Source organism: Diorhabda carinulata, chromosome 6 (assembly GCF_026250575.1).
Source record: "Diorhabda carinulata isolate Delta chromosome 6, icDioCari1.1, whole genome shotgun sequence".
NCBI lineage: Eukaryota > Metazoa > Arthropoda > Insecta > Coleoptera > Chrysomelidae > Diorhabda > Diorhabda carinulata.
The window spans coordinates 29,896,357-29,916,327 of record NC_079465.1 but is presented as its reverse complement, the minus strand read 5'-3'; the positions used below and the strand labels follow the sequence as shown (position 1 = coordinate 29,916,327).

Sequence of the window (19,971 nt, the reverse complement as noted above, 5' to 3'; positions counted from 1 at the left end):
TGAGATATCTCCAACCAGCGAGACAAGTTCACAAATTAATATATCCAACTTAACAGTTTTTCGCGAGGAAGTGATAACACATCAGTTTAATAATATGTAGCTATAAAAAGAGTCCAAGAGCTTTTTGTGATAAATAGAAACAGTAAACTGCATCTCATTATAAAATAGGGTTTTTAAATGATTAAATTTCGTAGATTATTCTTCGTATATTTACTAGAGTGACTAATGGGTTTAGTTAGTTTTCCAATATATGCAGAATAATTTTTACTCGTTGAAAAGTACTATCAAGTTCAATTGTATTCATATCAACTCTAGTTTACTACCATTGATGACTAAATTTTCTATAAAATGTTTGTAAGGACTTTGTGGTAAGTAAAAATGCCATTTCATTTTCTATTGAAGGATTGTTAGGAAAAAAAATCAAAGGATGTAGTAATTTACATTTTAATTTTCTACATTGGATTAAAAAGAATTATTATATTTTAATATAAACTACTTTTCGACTTCTATTATTTTGATAAAGACTAAAATACCCGGGTGTAACTTTTGTGAGGGGAGTGAAAAACAAGGGGACCAATTAGAAGAAACAAGCAAGAGAACTATGACAGCAATTATGGCTCTACACTGACTTATGCCGAATCTAGGAGGTCCTCCATCAAATACACGAAGACTAGAGAGCAACGACCAATAATATACTTCCCACGCTCACCAAAACCCCCCAACAGGTTTCCTAAAATAACAAGGTACAGGCGACTAGATCCCCAGTAAGCTCAATACCAGCAGTGAGTGTGTAAGTGTTATTTTTGTTTTGAATGAGGACTTGGAATAAACCAAAAAAGGGGCGAATCGTTTGTGGAGTAGGCAGATTAAGACCACGGAATCGGATCACTTCTTACCAATGAACGAATAACCACCGCTTCTTTTAATAATAGTTTCAAAGTGGAAGCCGAAACGTCGAGAATTTTCAAAATTCCAACGCGGTTCAACCAGTGATTCTAATTGGAAGAAAGAGGGAACGGAACGAACACATATCGAATGAATGACGACAGATTTGTCAAAACCTAACCTGTCTAATAATTAAACGGCAGAGGATACGAGGAAAAACAAGCATTTTGTTTACATTTAAGAAAGAAGAATAACCTAACTACGTTCTTCTACTTTTTTTATGACACCTCCTCCTATTTATATGTACACGAACCCGAGCCAGACGTTTTGCAACGAAGTGTCAAGGTTATTCGGAACGAGCAGATATCGAACGCCTCTTCTAACGGAGCTACGCTGCTCCTAGAGAATAGGCGCGCGCGATTAATGTTTAGTTTTGTGCATATGCTTTGATGGTATGTGTGTATATGTGTAAGTAGTTATCGAAAAGTTTTTATTGGGTTACCTCTTCGCCATTCTCGAACTTAACACTAGCGCCCATATTTGGATGGGTTGGAAAAGTATAAGGGAATAAGGTAATACAAGTTGTAGGTGTAAAAAGCCTAGTTAAGCTCGATATCAACACGCCAATGCAAGGAGAGGGTGTAACTACTGACTAGTTTCGACGTTATTACGTCTCATCGAGCGGTTTAACAACCCTCGTTCGGATTTGAGTCTTTCGACAGTTTCCCGGAACTTAATATACCTGGTGACACGTTTAATAAGTTTTTCCACAGATGTGGAAGCGCAAATAGCTACTCGGGGAGCGTTTCTTTGAAAAATCTTGCAGGCAAATGTCGCATTTAAATGTTTTGTTTTCGCTATGCGAAACCAAATGACTGTTTAGGTTAGACATCGTTCTAAAAGATTCCGGACAAATTTCACATTTGAAAGGTCTGTTCTCGTGTGTGCGTAAATGATATATTAAGGATTCCTTATACGCATACGATTTTGAACAAATATCGCATTCGTACAAATTTTCCCTTGTATGGAGACGCGTATGCGATTTCAAATGGGTTTTGCATAAAAACGACTTTGGACATTTGTCACACTTGAACGGTTTTTCTGCCGCATGGCCACCGACGTGCGCTTTCAAATTTTTTTTGTCGTTAAATGACTCGGAACAAATTTTACAATCGAAAGTTTGTTCGCCGGTATGGAGCTGCGAATGGGAGTTGAGGGACGATTTTAACTTGAACGTTTTCGAACAAACGTCACATTTGAACGATCTTTCGTCCGTGTGACACGTCTTATGTTTCTGTAAAGTTTTGTTGGAAGGAAAGGCTTTCGAACAGATGTCACATTCGAAAGGTCTCTCTCCTGTGTGTGTACGTAAATGGTATACCAACGATTCCTTGTATGCGAAGGATTTTGAACAAATTTCGCAATTAAACGGTTTTTTACCAGTGTGAATACGCGAATGCTTATTCAGGGACGATTTAAATTTGAATGTTGTCGAACAAACGTCACATTTGAACGGTCTTTCGTCCGTGTGACATTTCTTATGTTTTTGTAGAGTGTTATTAGAAGGGAAGGATTTCGAACAAATATCGCATTTAAACGGTTTTTCCCCCGTGTGGGAAAGTAAATGATTTGCCAACGACACTTTTTGCGCAAAGGATTTTGAACAGTAATCACATTCGAAAGATTTTATCCTGGTATGTCTGCGCAAGTGGCCATTGAATAATTGCTTGTGGGCGAAAGATTTCGAACAAATGTCACATTTAAACGGTTTTAACCCGGTGTGGATCTGCGAATGTTTGTTTAGGGAATATTTCGCTTTGAAGGTTACCGAACAAACGTCACATTTGAACGGCCTTTCGTCCGTGTGTGTACGTAAATGATAGATCAACGATCCTCTGTATGGATAAGATTTTGAACAAATGTCACATTTGAAAGGTGTTTCGATCATGTGTGTACTCAAGTTGGAAGGTTTCGAGGAAATATTCAATTCGATTGGGTCGTTATCAAAATCGATTTCTTTTTTAATCGATTTCAATTGCGTTTTATCGACGTCTCTATTTTTATTTTTCAAAAAATGTTCCGTTGAAGTATGTAGAAGATATTCTTCTTTTTTCACGCACATTTTTCCACATACTTGACAAACGAAAATCCCATGTTCACCCGAATATTTACCATCGAATAATTTCCCTGAAATTCGAAAATACTCAAATTTGGATATGAACATTCACAAATCCAAAGTTAAACAATTATTTTGACGATTTGATACAAATAGACGAAAACACCCTTCAAAGCTCCTAACTCTTAAATTGGTTACAACGACATCTATCGGATAATATTTAAACCTCTTGAATCAAAAGTTGCATTTTGCATTCGGTCGTCATTGTTCAAAATACGCTCAATAGTCCAAGAGCCGGGTGTTTTTTTTTTAATAAAAAACGTTCAGAGGTGTCCCTTAAATGTAAATCCAAGTGTGCGTCATGAGGAGGGGGGCTTCACTTCAGCCGCCATCTTGAAAAACACGTTTTATCGAATATCTCACGAACCGCGCATCGTACGACAAAAAATGTTCTGATCATTATTGTAGATAATAATATTTTCCATCTTTTTTATTTGAAACTTTTTTTTATACAACGCATAGGTTTTTAATTATAAAGCTCCAAACTTTTTTCAATATGGTTTTTGCTATAAATGCTACGGGAACAAGTATCCAATGAAATTTATATAAAATTTTATGCTCTACAATTCAGTTACCACCATTTTTAATTGATCATTGACCATTAGATACTAAATATGTAGCAAAAACCATATTGAAAAAAGTTTGGAGCTTTATAATTAAAAATCTATGCGTCATATAAAAAAAAGTTTCAAATAAAAAAGATGGGAAATGTTATTATCTATAATAATGTTCTCCACAATTTTTGTCGTACGATGCGCGGTTCACGAGATATGTAATAAAACGTGTTTTTCAAGATGGCGGCTGAAGTGAAGCCCCCCCCCCTCATGACGCACACTTGGATTTACATTTAAGGGACACCCCTGAACATATTAAAAAAAAATATCTGTTCCCGTACGTTTTTTTTCAGAACGTACTTTTTTGGTTGGAGCCCTTGGACTATATGATGATGATTTTTAACTAAATACTGCGTGGAATACAAAGAAATATTTAAAAAAGTGACTGTTCTATTAAAACATAGGCCATAATTAATTGGAAATGTACACCAGTGGTACCCAAACTGTTTTGTCCATGGACCCACATTAATTTGGAAAATTTGGAAAATTTGACCCACATATCACTACAATAATTAATATTTTTAATTATTATCGCGAAATTTCTCTTCGGACTTGAATAAAAACAAATGTAAAAAAAATGAAGACAAAACAGAGTACGAAAAAACACTTTTAATTCAAAATCTTGAAATTAAACTAATAAATAATAAAAAAAAATTAAAAAAGACTTGTGGGGCTGGTGTTTATGATTTACAAGAAACTCTATGTCTGGATTGAAAGTTTAAAGCTTTTTCTGTAAATATTTTTTAAATATACCAAAGTAGAGGATGCCCTCTCACACAAATAGTGTGTTGAAAACCCCATCAGCTCTTTCAAAGCTATGTTCGAAAGAACTATATACTCCCCCCTGGCCTTTATCCAAAATAGAATCAAGTTTAAGACATCAAAAGCATTTTTTTCCATTTTGTCGGCCCATCTTTCAAGTTTTTTAATGCTTCGATCTTATCTTACACATAGAACGTGTGGACGTCCTTTCCTTGAAGTGTGAAATTGAGAATGTTGAGGGTACTGGAAACGTCACTTTAATATACAAGCTGTATTAGCCAGTTTTCATCATGTAGCATTTCCAAAAATTTTTCCCCATCGTCATTTTCCATCAAAAATAATCTTAATCCATCACGAAGCTCTTGAGAGCCCCCGTACTTCACTATGAAGCAAGTCTTTCTTTCAGGCTCACTCACTCTGGCAATCAAACCTAAGTAGACCCCAGACTTAGCACGAGTCATCAGTCCAACACATTTTGTCCATTTTATTTCATTATCTTTAATAAACTCATCGAAACATTCAAAAATCTCTTCCCCTGTTATTTTTGACTCATTTTGTTTCAAAACTGTAACCACTGACTGTTTTACTGCATCTGACTTTTCATCTATTTTTGTTTTTATAGTTTTATTAGAAAGAGGAATTCGGCTGATTTTTTTGTTTCCTTTTCAGTAAATAAATCTTCAGATATTAATTTTTTCAAAGAAGTATTTTTGATTTTGTAGTTAAAAGTTAAAAATAAGTAAGAAATAAAAAGTGTTTCTAATCATTTGTTTCCTTGACCCATCCAAATTTCTCCTACAACCCATAGTTTGGGAACCACTGATGTAAACTATTAGTTTTTTTGCCTGATTTGACTCATTTGTTGGAAAACGACTTAGGTTTTGATTTACATTGTTTAATGACAAAATATTGATGAAAAACAGACTTCTGAGGCTTTGATTAAAATCTAATTTGCAATATGATTTTTTTTTATTTAATAGTACATTTTTTGTTCTCAACATGTACAGGGGCATGAGAAGGAATGAATTTATAATATCGCTAGTTCCAAATTCAAAAGGAACTAATTGTAGGTCATATTCCTACAGAATAGATAGTACCTAAAATTCAGCATTATCAGAAATGAATAAACTAATTACTAATAATTATGCTCTAGAAAAAAATAAAATCAATACAAATTAAAGAGAAAATTATAGTTTCTAACCAAAAATAAAACAATGTAGACACCCATATTGACAATTGAATCAAAGATATGAAAACTCACACATAAAAAAGCAAATACAAAAAACAGAAGAGAGATTCAAAAGAAAAACAGAGAATAATAAATAAACCACCCCCACAAGCCTTACACCTGAAAAGGTAGAAAGGCATCATAATTAAATAACAAAACAATTGTTCTAGTTGGGAACTATGTTACAAGCTCTCAACAAATCAAATGATTCCAAATATATTTTTATTGAGGATATAATCATGTATGTTACTTACCTCTAAATTTAATAGGCCTCCTATATTTCCATTTGTTTTCATTTCTTCCATACTGTTGATCAAAGTAATTGCAATCTATTTTATATTGAACATTATACTCATTCAAGAAATCGGTAATTAAATCATCATTTTCCTCTTGTTTAAAACTATGCGTATTTTCTATTAAAGCACCCAATACAGGTAAGATTGGTTTTTTATCCAAATCTTCTTTGATATTTTGTTTATTTTCCATTAAAACACATGATGTATGTGGAATTGGTTTTTCATCAGAATCTTTCTCCACATTCTCGTTGAAAATATCGATTTCTTCCTTGAAGCTGTTCTCCTGTTTTATACATAATTCATTTTCCGTCGAATTCACGATTTGGTCATTGTCTTCCATATTATTATCCATTTCATATATTCAAAAGTAACTATTCAACACTTTACGTTTGTTACCAAACATTCTTCCCGTAAACAAGACAATTACAATTAATTATGAAGTTAACCTGTCTCTAAAGACCACAAAAACATAAGAGCATATATCACTGATTATTATTTTCTAGTTTTTTTGTATAGTTCTTTGAAATTATACGAATTACGAATAAAAAATCTTTTCTAGTTATTATATATATAAATATATAAAAACAGGGTATAATTTCCACAAATGCTTATTTGGAATAGTTTATACAGACTTAGATTAATCCAGGTTTATTTGTTGTAACGAACCAGTCTAGTTCTAATCATAAACATAATAATATCACTATAGGTTTGCTCTTGGTAGCTGCACCGGAACTCTACTGAACTGGACCAGTGCGGGCTAGTTCATGAGTGTATAGAATTAGTTCGATCGGATACAAAGAACGATATAGTGCAGAGAGCAATGAGGCATTTGTTGATTTTGTATTTGATGTGATTCAGACCTTGTAGTTTTACTTTTTGATATTTTACATTCGTCTGATGATGAAGGTGTAGTGCCACCGTTTCCAGATTACACTTATTGCACTGCACTGGCTGAACTGACTCTAGACCCAGTGCAAACAGTACAGTGACTGGGTGAGCTAGTTCTCTTGCACTGCTATTAAGAACAGAGACACTAGCACTGGTTCTGCTACAAAGAACGCTTTACTGTACACTTCCTGATTTAGTTCTGCGAGTGTAGCTACCAAGAACCAACCTTATATCTATGATTCTAATAGTCCTTGTTGTGCACTAAAAAAAGTTATTAGGAGGCTATATTGTTTACTTATGATTGTTCTATCCACGATATTAAGGTAGGTTATGTGATATATAACGTCGGCCGAGCACAAAAATTTTAGTTTCAGACTTATTGATTAATTAATATTTATAGACATGTGATGCTGTGAAGACATAGCTTTATGTATGTTCTAAACAACTGTCACTTGTCAAACTTACTAGTGGAAGGAAAGTTTAAATCTAACCGTATAACTTGTGAGTTACGCGTATTAAGATGTTTAGTGAAAAAAATTAATATTGTTATCGTATATCATCATATCATGGGTGTAATAGAGGTAGGATTCAAAATAACGTGTAGTGAATAATATTTTATTTCTACTCAGGATCAAGAAGTACAAGAACTAAAACTTAATAACTAGAAAGAGTTATAATATGGAACATATTCCATAAAATATTTATAGAATAACACACAATTAAATTACCTATAAAGTGAAGAATTTGATTAAATGGATATAAATTTATATCAGAATTAATAATTATACGGTGTTTCTAAAATAGTATGAAATATTTGTGTTGGTTCTATTTTTTTTTTTTTTTGGAAAAAACCGTAAGTACAATTTATTTAACACGTTGACTGCCAAGGCAATTTTATTTATAACAAAAATCTTTTTAATTAAGTTGGCTACTCCTAGAGATTAAGCGCACGCGAAAGTTTAATTTTACGTTTTGTGCATATGTTTTGATGGTATATGTGTACATATGTTTGTTTATTGTGTTACCTCTTGGCTATTCTCGACCCTAACACTAGCGCCCATAGTTTGATGGGTTGGGAAAGAATAAGGGAAGCTAGGGGGGGGGCGAGAAATTTGAAATTATGGGAATGGATAGGGATAGTAAACAAGTTGTCCAGGAAAGGGCTTAGTGAGACCACTCTTCTGGTTTTCGATACTAAATTTCATTACTTGTTCGGATTTATTTAGAGTCGGATTGATCTTCACATTTAATGGGTTTTTCACAAATGTGGAAGCGCAAATAGCTACTCGGGGATCGTTTCTGAGAAAAATCTTGCAAGCAAATGTCGCATTTAAAGGGGTTATTTTCATTATGCGAAAGCAAATGACTGTTTAGGTTAGACATTGTTTTAAAAGTTTCCGAACAAATTTCACATTTATGTGCGTGACATTGCATATGTTGTTTTAAACTATTTTTAAGTAGAAACGATTTCGAACAAATTTCACATTGATACTGTCTTTCCTCCGTGTGTGTATTTAAATGGTGTACCAATGATTCTTTATACGCATAGGTTTTTGAACAAATGTCACATTTGAAAGGATTTTCCTCCTTGTGTGTGAGTAAATGATTTATTAACGATTTTTTATGTGCGTACGATTTAGAACAAATATCACATTTGAAAGGTTTTTCTCCCATGTGCCTACGTAAGTGAAATATGAATAAACGTTTTCGGGTAAAAGATTTTGAACAAACTTCACATTTAAACGGTTTTTCCCCTACATGGATAAGCATATGTGATGTTAGACTGTTTTTTTGTGGGAAAGATTTTGAACAAATTTCACAATTAAACAGTTTCTGATTAGAGTGAATCTGGGAATGTTTGTTTAGGGAATATTTCGCTTTGAAGGTTACCAAACAAACATCACATTTATATGGACTTTCATCTGTGTGACATTTTTCATGTTTTTGTGTAGTGCTTTCACCAGGAAGGGATTTTGAACAAATTTCATATTTGAATGGTGTTTCTTCTGTATGTGTACGTGAATGATATATTAACGATTCTTTATGTGTATAGGATTTCGAACAAATGTCACATTTATATGGTCTTTCCCCCGTGTGTGTATTTAAATGATACTTTAATGATTCTTTATGTGCATAGGTTTTTGAACATATGTCACATTTGAAAGGTTTTTCTTTTTTGTGTGTACGTAAGTGATATATTAATGATTCTTTATGTGCATAAGATTTTGAACAATTATCACATTTGAAAGGTTTTTCCCCCGTGTGCCCACGCAAGTGACGAATGTACAACTGTTTTTGGGTATAAGATTTCAAACAAATTTCACATTTGAAAGGTTTTTCCCCTCTGTGTGTACGTAAATGATATATTAAGGATTCCTTATATGCATACGATTTTGAACAAATATCACATTCGTACAAATTTTCCCTTGTATGGAAACGCGTATGCGATTTCAAATGGCTTTTACATAAAAACGATTTTAGACATTTGTCACATTTAAACGGTTTTTCTCCTATGTGGATACCTATATGCGCCTTTAAATTTTTTTTGTCGCCAAAAGCTTTGGAACAAATTTTACAATCAAAAGGTTTTTTTCCAGTGTGAATCTGCAAATGAACGTTTAAGGACGATTTTAATTTGAATGTTTTCGAACAAACGTCACATTTGAACGGTCTTTCGTCTGTGTGACATGTCTTATGTTTCTGTAAAGTGCTCTTAGCAGGAAAGGATTTCGAACAGATATCACATTTGAAAGGTCTCTCTCCTGTGTGTGTACGTAAATGATATACCAACGATTCCTTGTATGCGAAGGATTTTGAACAAATTTCACAATTAAACGGTTTTTTACCAGTGTGAATGTGTGAATGAGTATTTAAAGAAAATTTTGTTTTGAATGATTCTGAACAAATGTCACATTTATAAGGTCTTTCGCCCGTGTGTGTACGTGAATGGTATACCAACGATTCTTTATGTGCATAGGATTTTGTACATTTATCACATTTGTAAGGTTTTTCCCCCGTGTGCTGACGTAAATGATGTGTCAATAGAAATTTATAGATGAATAATTTCGAACAGACATCACATTCATACGGTTTATCAATTGTGTGCCATCGTTTATGCCTTTTCAAATTATATTTACTTGGAAAATATTTAGAACAAATTTCACATTTGAAAGAATTTTTCTCAGTGTGTTGACACAAGTGTATACTCAAATTATTTGGTTGCTCGAAAGTTTTAGAGCAAATATTACATTTGAATGGAGTATTATCAAAATCGATTTCTTTTTTAATTGAAACAGTCGATATTAATTGCGTTTTATCAACAACTTTCTTTTTAGTTTTCACAAAATGTTTTGTTGAAATATGTAGATGATATTCCTCCATTTTTACATACATATTTCCACATCCTTGACACACAAAAATCCCATTAAACTTATCATGTTTACTCAAATATTTTCCATCGAATAATTTTCCTAAAATTTGGAAATATGTAAGAAGTTTTTCTAATAATTACATATGCTTAGTCCATATCTTAGCCTAACATGAAAAGGCAATCTAAAGAGTTAATTGAAATGACATAGAAAATCCTAGAATACAGAGTTATAGAAGAAAAACTAATAAACAGAATAGGAGCTTTATGTAAAGAAGAATACACATAAGATAAAATTAAAAGAATTAAAAATAGAGTTTTAAATACATCGAAACAGAAATGAGATTTATAAGAAAAACACAGTATAAATAAATAAATCACCCCCACAAGCCTTACACCTGAGAAGGTAGGAAGACATCAGAATTAACTAGCATGACTGTACTAGTTGGAAACAAGCTCTCAATAAATCAAGTGATTCCAAATAAAATGTATGTTGCTTACCTCTAAATTTAATTGGCCCGCTATATTTCCTTTTGTTTTCATTTCTTCGATACTGTTCATCAAAGTAATTGCAATCTGATTTATATTGAACATTATATTCATTCACGAAATCGGTAATTAAATCATTTTCCTCTTGTTTAATACTATGCGTATTTTCTATTAAAGCACCCCATACAGGCAAAATTGTTTTTTTATCCAAATCTTCTTTGATATATTGAGTATTTTCAATTAAAACACTTGAAGTTTGTGGAATTGGTTTTGCAACAAAATCTTTCTCCACATTCTCTTTAAAAATATTGATTTCTTCTTTGAAGCTAGTTTGATCTATTCCCAATTCAAGATCGTCACTATTCTCCTGTTTTACACAAATTAATTCATTTTCCGTCGAACTCACTATTAGGTCATTGTCTTCCATATTATTTTCCATTTCATATATTCAAAAGCAACTATTTAACACTTGACACACATTTGTAGTTTCTATTTTTTAATAATTTTCTTTATATGTAAAATAATTTATGATGTGAATCTTAATACAGCATAAACATTACAGTTGTTACCAAACATTCTTCCCGTAAACAATTTACAACTACAATTAATTATGAAGTTAACCTGTCACTAAAGACCACAAAAATAAGAACATCTAACAGATTATTTTCTTTATGTGCCTATTGTATAGTTCTATATAACTGACCACAGACCACAGTGTGGTCTGTGTAACTGACGAATCAGGAATATATCCCAACAAGAAGTTTGTAAGGTGAATAGTATTTTGTCATCGCTTCCAATTTAGTAACTTTTCTAGTGATTTATAGTAGTGTGATTCAGGTTTCCTAAAATTGTCCTCCTAGTTTAAAAACATAGTATTCGCAAATGCTAATTTTGAATCATTTATATAGTCTTGAATTAATCCACGTTTATTTGTTGTAACGAACATTCAATTTTTCAATAAAATTGATTGTTCCAATCATAGACATATTAATAATATTACTATTTCTATGATTCTTAGGCTTAATTCGATAGATTGAATGACATAATGTTGATATCTATGGTTTTAATATACCTAATTTTTACATTAAAAAAGTTATTCTAAGTTGGCTATTCGGATTTCTCCAATCTACGATATTTACAACGTCTGACGAGCCTCAAAAAGAAATTAACGATATTTATAGGCATTTGATATCCGTAGCTTTATGTACGTTTAAATCAACTGTCATCTGTCAAACTTTCTAATGGAAGGGATGTTCAAATTTAACAATATCACTTGTTAGTTTCAAGTATTAAGACGTTAAGTGAATAAAATTGATATTGTTATCATATATGGATGTAATAGAGGTAGAATTCAAAATAACGTGTAGTGAATAATATTTTATTTCTACTCAGGATAAAGAAATACAAGAACTAAAACTTAATAACTAGAAAGAGTTATAATATGGAAAACATTTCATAAAATATTAATAGACTAACAAACACACAATTAAATTACCTATAAAGTGAATAATTTGATTAAATAGATATAAATTTATATCAAAATTTATAATTATACAGTGTTTCTGAAATAGTATGGAATATTTGTGTTGGTTCCATCTTTTTTTTTTGGAAAAAACCGTAAGTAAAATTTATTTAACACGTTGACTGCCAAGGCAATTTTATTTATAACATTTCAATGAAGTTAATTATTCTGCAGTTAGCAGTTAAATTTTATTTTTGTAACCTGTTGGGTTTTTAAAATTATATCACACTGGATTGTTTTCTCCAAAAATCTACCTTCAAAATATAGTTACTCGTGATTAATTTCGCTTTTGAGGGGTTTTTCACCATTATGTAAAAACAAATGTCTGTTTAGGTTAGACTTTGTTGTAAAAGAGCGTGAACAAATGCCGCATTTGTATGTAGTGTCGTTTAAGTGACACTGCATATGTTTTTTTAAATTATGTTCAGCTGGGAACGATTTGGAACAAACGTTACATTTAAAAAATCTTTCTCCCGTGTGTTTATGTGAATGATATATTAACGATTCTTTATATGCATAGGATTTTGTACAAATGTCACATTTAAAAGGTTTTTCACCCGTGTGTTTCCGTAAGTGGTCGGCCAACGAATGCTTATTGGCATAAACTTTTGAACAAAATTGACATTTCACCAAATTTTCTCCGGTGTGAAGTCGCATGTGTGAATTTAAATTACTTTTGTGGAAAAAAGATTTGGAACAAATGTCACATTTGAAGGGTTTCTCTCCTGTGTGCTGCCTCATGTGGTTGGTCAATAAATATTTATAAGGGAATGATTTTGAACAAATTTCACATTTGAACGAATTTTCCCCTGTATGAAAACGCATATGTGAATTTAATTGCCCTTTAAATTGGAACGATTTCGAACAAATTTCACATTTAAACGGTTCTTCTCCATTGTGCCAAAGCAAATGGCTGTTCAAAGTAGATATTCTTGCGAAAGATTTTGAACAAATTTCACATTTATGTCGGGTTCTAGCCCCGTGACTTTGCTCATGTTTATTTAAATTTTCCTTAGCTGGAAAACATTTCGAACAAACGTCACATTTAAATGGGTTTTCACCGGTGTGTTTCCGTATATGATTTATCAACAAATATTTATGAGCATAGGACTTCAAACAAGTTTCACATTGATACAAATTCTTCCCAGTATGAATTTTCATGTGGGAATTCAAATTACCTTTGTGAAAAAAAGATTTTGAACAAATTTCACATTTAAACGGTTTTTCTCCAGTGTGCTGTAATAAATGCTTGTTCAAGGAGGATACAGTTTGGAAATATCTTGAACAAATATCACATTTATGTAGGTTTTCATTCAGTGAATTATCTTCAACTGGAAGATATTTAGGACAAGTATTTAATACGGGAGATCTTGATCTCGAATTTTCTTCATTTGGAGAAGATTTTGAACAAACTTCACATTTAAATGGATAATTTCCAGTATGATAACTTGAGTCATTGTCAAACAAATACTCCTGGGAGAAGAATTTTGAACAAATTTGACATTTTAACAGTTTTTCTTCTGTATGTAAACTCATATGAGATTTCAATTCTCTTTTAAATACAAAATTTTTTAAGCAAACTTCACACCGATGCTTTTCACCTGTATGATATTGTTTAATATGCTTTTGTAAATTCTCTTTAGCTGGAAAACCTTTGAAACAAATGTCACATTTGAATGGTTTTTCCCCAGTGTGCTGTCGCAAGTGGTTGATCAACAGATATTTATGAGTGTATATTTTCAAACAAGTTTGACATTTAAATAAATTTTTTCCAGTATGGAATTTCATGTGTGAAGTCAAATTCGATTTGTGTAAAAAAGATTTTGAACAAATTTCACATTTGAATCGTTTTTTTCCTATGTGTTGAGACAAATGTGCATTCGAATTTTTCCTCATACAAACGTTACCTTCAATTGATATATCATCGATACCTTGTGTACTATTTTCAATATCTGGTATTTCCTTCTTTAACTCTTCTTTAATTGAATCAGATCTTGTAATTATTTGCCTTCTTTCAACTTTTTTCTTCTTAACTTCATTTTCATAACATTTCTTCTTTTTTAAATAAAGCTTTGTAGACACATGTAAAAGAAATTCTTCTTTTTTCACGTACATATTTCCACATAATTGACAGATAATAACCCCTTTAATTTCCGCATATTTTCCATTGTACAACGTTCCTGAATTATTGAAAAGATATAAGAAAAGTTGTGAAGAAATTGTTTTAAATTTCACGCTGAAAAAATCATTCAAAAAACACTAATGTATAAATTTTTGAATTCAAATTTTTTGTAATAACCTGGTAAAGTAACACATGCTGCAAACTCGCATAATATATGAGTTAACTTGTACACAAAATTAAATCCATACACCTTGGTAATTAAATTTTTAATTCAATTTATTTGATAATTAATTATTACGTTCAACAAATGCAATAATAAAATTTTAAATTAATTTATTCATATAACTAATGATCACTAGGTGAAAATTTTTTAATAATCGGATAACTAATTTGTTATTCATAAGTTTAGCTGACGACTAGACACTTGATGAAAAAAAAAATGATTCCAAGAGTATCAGGATTATTTAACAACTAACTACTAGCAACTAACTAACAACAAGCTAATTAAAAAAATTTAATTCAAGTTATTATCATCATATATTACAAATAAACTTACCTTCTAATCTAATTTGTCTCATATATGAATCTTTTAATTTGTTTTCATTGCATTCATATCGATAATCAGAAATATTATATTCTCTTTCAATTTCTTCATTGCTTTTATCTATTAAATCAGTATTTTCATCGATAGTTTCTTGTTTAACATTAACATTTTGTTCAATTAAAATTGGTTTTTCGTCCACATCTTCCTTCACATTCTCGTTACAAATATTCTCTTCCTTAAAAATAGTTTGTCCGTTCAAATCCAGCTCTTGATAAGCACAGTTTTCCTGTTTTATAAAAACTAATCCATTTTCCGTAGAGCTCTCGATTTGTTTACCAATTTTCTTATTATTTTCCATTTCTTACACTCCTTAAGTAGTTATTAAAATCATAAATTTGTTACCTTCGCTTCAATTTTTCTATTTTTGTCAAAATTCGACTTTTCATTATTATTTAAATATAGTTGTTTAGCACGAGTTAACAACAACTTAACAATAAATCTAACTAAATAAACAAGCACTAATGATGTCGACGTCAGGTTATGCGTTTCACTTGTCATTTTACGTTACCATAGAATACAATATCACAGAACTACTTTTCAGAATGTTGATTAATCCAATGTTCAGGAAGTAATTCGAATCGAAGTGAACGCATCATGGGCACGAAACCCATTAGATCGACGCTTATGACTTTGGCACACAAACTAATTATTTGTTGTAGTGTCCGAAATACAAGTTACTTTATTAACTGACTATAAAATACGAATACACGTCTTTGAAACTATACATCTCACTATCTTAGTCTTATTAGTAAACATAAGAATTTGAAATGAATGTTCTCATAACGTCAATTCTACAATTTGTGTATAAAACACAATTTTAAAGCTCGTGGAGCACCCATGTTTTCGAAAATAACACATAAGAGTTACTTTATATGTACTTTGTGGAACGCATAAGATACCAAAAGTACACATAACCTTAAAACTTAAAACGTTTTGAACACGATCCAAAAAAGTTGGTAATTTAGAGGTAGTAGGGGCTTTAAACTTTGCTTTGAAATGGGCTGAAGATAACGAATTTGATAGCCACGAAGTCGTTTTTCCGTCGATTTAGAGACGGGGCTTTTAATATGAAGTGCGAATGTAAAAAATTGATTAAAAAAACTAAAGTTAAACATGTGTTTTAGGGTCTTGTTTTTTCCCTCCGGATTACCGAGGCCCTAGTGTATAACATCTTAAATGTATTAATGGTAAGCGACACTGTATATGTTTTTTTATATATATTTAAGAGGTTCCCCTGTATGAAAACGCATATGTGAATTTAATTCGTCTTCAAATTGAAACGATGTCGAACAAAGATCACAATTTAACGGTTCATCTACTTCATGAGAAATCAAATGACAGTTCAGAGTAGATACACTTGAGAAACATTTTGAACAAATATCACATTTATATCGGTTTTTAGCCCAGTGACTTTGCTCGTGTTTACTTAAATTTACCTTAGCAGGGAAGGACTTCAAACAAATGTCACATTTAAATGGTTTTTCCCCAGTGTGTTTCCGTACATGATTTATCAACAAATATTTATGAACATAAGATTTGGAACAAGTTTCACATCGATACAAATTCTTCCCAGTATGAATTTTCATATGAGAATTCAAATTACCTTTGTGAAAAAAAGATTTTGAACACATTTCACATTTAAACGGTTTTTCTCCAGTGTGCTGTAATAAATGCTTGTTCAGGGATGATAGAGTTTGGAAATATCTTGAACAAACATCACATTTATGTAGGTTTTCAAAACTTTGTGAATTATCTTCAACCGGAAGAGATTTAGAACAAGTATTTATTACGGGGGATCTTGATCTCGTCTTTTCTTCATTTGGAGAAGATTTTGAACAAATTTCACATTTAAATGGTTTTTCTTCAGTGTGATCATTGGGAAACAAATAATCCTGGGAAAATAATTTTGAACAAATTTGACATTTCAACAGGTTCTCATCTTTATGTAAACTCATATGTGATTTAAATTCTCTTTTAAATACAAATTTTTTTAAGCAAACTTCACATTGATGTTTATGCTTTTCACCTGTATGACAATATTTAATATGCTTTTGTAAATTCTCTTTAGCTGGAAAACCTTTTGAACAAATGTCACACTTAAATGGTTTTTCCCCAGTATGTTTCCGTATATGATTTATCAACAAATATTTATGAGCATAGGACTTCGAACAATTTTCACATTGATATAAATTCTTCCCAGTATGAAATTTCATGTGAGAAGATAAATTCGATTTGTATAAGAAAGATTTTGAACAAATTTCACATTTAAACGGTTTTTTTCCTATGTGTTGAGACAAGTGTACATTTGAATAATTTCTCCTTATACAAACTTTACCTTCAATTGATATATCATCGATACCTTGTGTACTATTTTCAATATCTGGTTTTTCCTTCTTTAATTCATCTTTGGATATTATTTCTTCTTTAATGGAATCAGATCTTGTAATTGTTTGCCTTCTTTCACCTTTTTTCTTCTTAACTTCATTTTTATAACATTTCTTCTTTTTTAAATGAAGTTTTGTTGACGCATGTAAAAGAAATTCTTCTTTTTTCACGTACATATTTCCACATAATTGACAGATAATAACCCCTTTAATTTCCGCATATTTTTCATTATACAATGTTCCTGAATTATTGAAAATATATAAGAAAAGTTGTGACGAAATCTTGGAAATTGTTTTGGATTAGAAGAACGCCGGAAGAGATATAGAGATACTATGGATAATTTTTGGTTGGGATTAGGGAAGTTTAAGGTCCTGGAAAAACAAAAACCTTGTGTTCTTAATAGAGAGTAACCATAAAAGAAGGGCCTCCTTCTCTATAATTGGGAAGAAAGTAGCTTCAAAACTGTCTCTACCAAAGAGCCCAACAAAAAAACATTTTCAATCATACGGGTATGATTTTTCATAGCTCCCGTCAAGAAATTAAATACATTTTTTTTTTTTCAATTCCTTTTCAAAAATGCATTCAGAAAATAATTATTTTCATAAATATGTAAAAATTGTAAAACTTTCAAAAAGCAAATTTTTTTGGAACGAAGCTCTTCAGAACAATTTAGAACTATTAAAACAAAAAATGATTTTCCTCAAATTTCGTGAAAAATAATTTTTTCAACGGCATAGAACAAACCCAGCACAATCCAGAACAACTGTATAAATCACGATACCTTAAAAGGTCGGTGCCAGCTGATAACAAACATAAGTTGCTGATTTATAATTCAACAAAAATTTCACAGAACTGATAATCTTTGCAAAATTATATATATTTAGTTGGTTGCTATTGTAATTTTAGTTGTTAATAGTGTCTTTTCGCTGTTCTAATAAAGTATCTTTTTAAAAAGTGACCTTTGAGGTAGTAACTATTAATTCACATATAAGAACTTCATAAATTTTATGTATGACATCAGAAACTTGTACTGCAATGCTTTAACCTTGTATAAATGCTCTAAATAATGATTTGATCGAAATTGAAATATTATATAGTTTATGTCCAACAAAAATGAAAAAAGTCACATTAGCAATATCCAGATTTGACCAACTAAATAAATCAACAAAGAAAACAAGAAACTCGAAAGAAATTGATTTCAACAGCATCATGGTTATTTAACATCTTCTATTCTCTACTTGGGGCAATAGATGTTAGACTTATTTAAAATAATAAAAAAATTTCAATTTAAATTATCATCATCACATATTACAAATAAACTTACCTTTTAATCTAATTCGTCTCCTATATGAATCTTTTGATTTGTTTTCATTGCATTCATATTTATAATAAGAAATATTATATTCTCTTTCAATTTCTTCATTGCTATTATCTATTAAATCAGTATTTTCATCGATAGTTTCTTGTTTAAAGTTATTTAAATTTATAATTAGATCATTTTGTTCAATTAAAATTGGTTTTTCCTCCAAATCTTCCCTCACATTCTCGTTACAAATATTCTCTTCCTTATTAATAATTTCTTCATTCAAATCCAGCTCATGATAAGCGCAATTTTCCTGTTTTATAAAAGCCAATCCATTTTCCTCTATTTGGTTTTCAACTTTCATATTATTTTCCATTTCTTACATTATGAGAGTACAATCCATTACATCCATTATTAAAACTATAAATTTGCTACCTTGGCTTTTGTTTTTATTTTTGTATTTACATTCAATTGTTTAAATGTTTGAGGTGAAGAGAATTTTGAAATTGCTTAACACGAAACAACAACAACGCCTTTCCAACAATAAAAGTTAATTGTGAAAACAAACATTAATAACGTCAACATCAAATTATGTCATTTCATGTTACCATAGAACAACAACAGTATCATAGAACAACTTTTCAGATTGATTGATAAATCATTTCAATAATTTGTTCGCGAGTCTGATTCAGAATCAGTTTATAAACCGATTGAATCGCACTAGAAGTGTTCAGAAAGTAATTCGAATCAAAGTGAACGGATCATAGTCATATGATACAATCCTTGTATATCAATTGACAAATTCGATTAGCTGATGGTTTTTTTGACCTTTTTATAATTTAATTACATTATATATATATATATATATATATATATATATATATATATATATATATATATATATATATATATATATATATATATATATATATTCCTCTAATAATTCAAAAATAAGGAAACTATGAAAACGTCACTAATATTCACTCATATCGATATCACAAAGAACATCATATGTCATATGTCAATCCCATGATTATTATTATCATCAACGACGTGCCAAGAGACAAGAATAACTTAAATAAAATAAACGTAGTAAAGTTTTCTATTATATATACACTCTTTATGAACAACACATAACAACGTTGTCAACCCATTCTTGAAAACGGCGAACTATTTAGATGATAAATTCATTAATGTTTAATGCAAATTTATACTTAACTTTCTTGATATTGGTTTCAATTAAGTTTAACACTAAAATTTGAGAGACAGAAAAAGATTGGAATATTTCAGGTAAAATTAATTAGATATTAGTGGTAAATACGGACAGAAA

At 30.8% G+C, this 19,971-nt stretch overlaps 3 protein-coding genes across 3 annotated transcripts; all 3 read right to left on the bottom strand.

Moving 5' to 3' along the window:
* Positions 1 to 430: 430 nt before the first annotated feature.
* Positions 431 to 6,671, bottom strand: LOC130895305 (gastrula zinc finger protein XlCGF57.1-like). Its single transcript, XM_057802527.1, has 2 exons — positions 5,920 to 6,671; positions 431 to 3,072 (listed from the first exon to the last, which is right to left on the bottom strand). Exons 1-2 carry the CDS (start codon positions 6,311 to 6,313, stop codon positions 1,640 to 1,642), a joined length of 1,827 nt encoding a protein of 608 aa, XP_057658510.1. The 5' UTR covers positions 6,314 to 6,671; the 3' UTR covers positions 431 to 1,639.
* Positions 6,672 to 7,450: 779 nt separating this feature from the next.
* On the bottom strand, positions 7,451 to 11,520 carry LOC130895520 (zinc finger protein 271-like). Its single transcript, XM_057802861.1, has 2 exons — positions 10,718 to 11,520; positions 7,451 to 10,319 (listed from the first exon to the last, which is right to left on the bottom strand). The coding sequence occupies exons 1-2, from the start codon at positions 11,142 to 11,144 to the stop codon at positions 8,068 to 8,070; spliced, it is 2,679 nt and encodes an 892-aa protein (XP_057658844.1). The 5' UTR covers positions 11,145 to 11,520; the 3' UTR covers positions 7,451 to 8,067.
* Positions 11,521 to 12,494: 974 nt separating this feature from the next.
* On the bottom strand, positions 12,495 to 19,255 carry LOC130895830 (zinc finger protein 761-like). Its single transcript, XM_057803380.1, has 4 exons — positions 18,663 to 19,255; positions 16,170 to 17,579; positions 14,906 to 15,253; positions 12,495 to 14,407 (listed from the first exon to the last, which is right to left on the bottom strand). The coding sequence occupies exons 1-4, from the start codon at positions 19,015 to 19,017 to the stop codon at positions 12,495 to 12,497; spliced, it is 4,026 nt and encodes a 1,341-aa protein (XP_057659363.1). The 5' UTR covers positions 19,018 to 19,255.
* Between the last annotated feature and the right edge of the window lie 716 nt (positions 19,256 to 19,971).

Excerpts from the sequence above, each read along its gene's own strand:
- LOC130895305 (XM_057802527.1), bottom strand. The coding sequence starts at position 6,313 with ATGGATAATAATATGGAAGACAATGACCAAATCGTGAATTCGACGGAA. Across the intron at positions 3,073-5,919 it reads GAGGCCTATTAAATTTAGAG|GGAAATTATTCGATGGTAAA; the intron begins GTAAGTAACATA and ends TTCGAATTTCAG.
- LOC130895520 (XM_057802861.1), bottom strand. The coding sequence starts at position 11,144 with ATGGAAAATAATATGGAAGACAATGACCTAATAGTGAGTTCGACGGAA. Across the intron at positions 10,320-10,717 it reads CGGGCCAATTAAATTTAGAG|GAAAATTATTCGATGGAAAA; the intron begins GTAAGCAACATA and ends TCCAAATTTTAG.
- LOC130895830 (XM_057803380.1), bottom strand. The coding sequence starts at position 19,017 with ATGGAAAATAATATGAAAGTTGAAAACCAAATAGAGGAAAATGGATTG. Across the intron at positions 17,580-18,662 it reads GAGACGAATTAGATTAAAAG|GAACATTGTATAATGAAAAA; the intron begins GTAAGTTTATTT and ends TCAATAATTCAG. Across the intron at positions 15,254-16,169 it reads AGGGGAACCTCTTAAATATA|AAATGGAAAATAATAAGAAA; the intron begins TATAAAAAAACA and ends AAGGAGTGTAAG.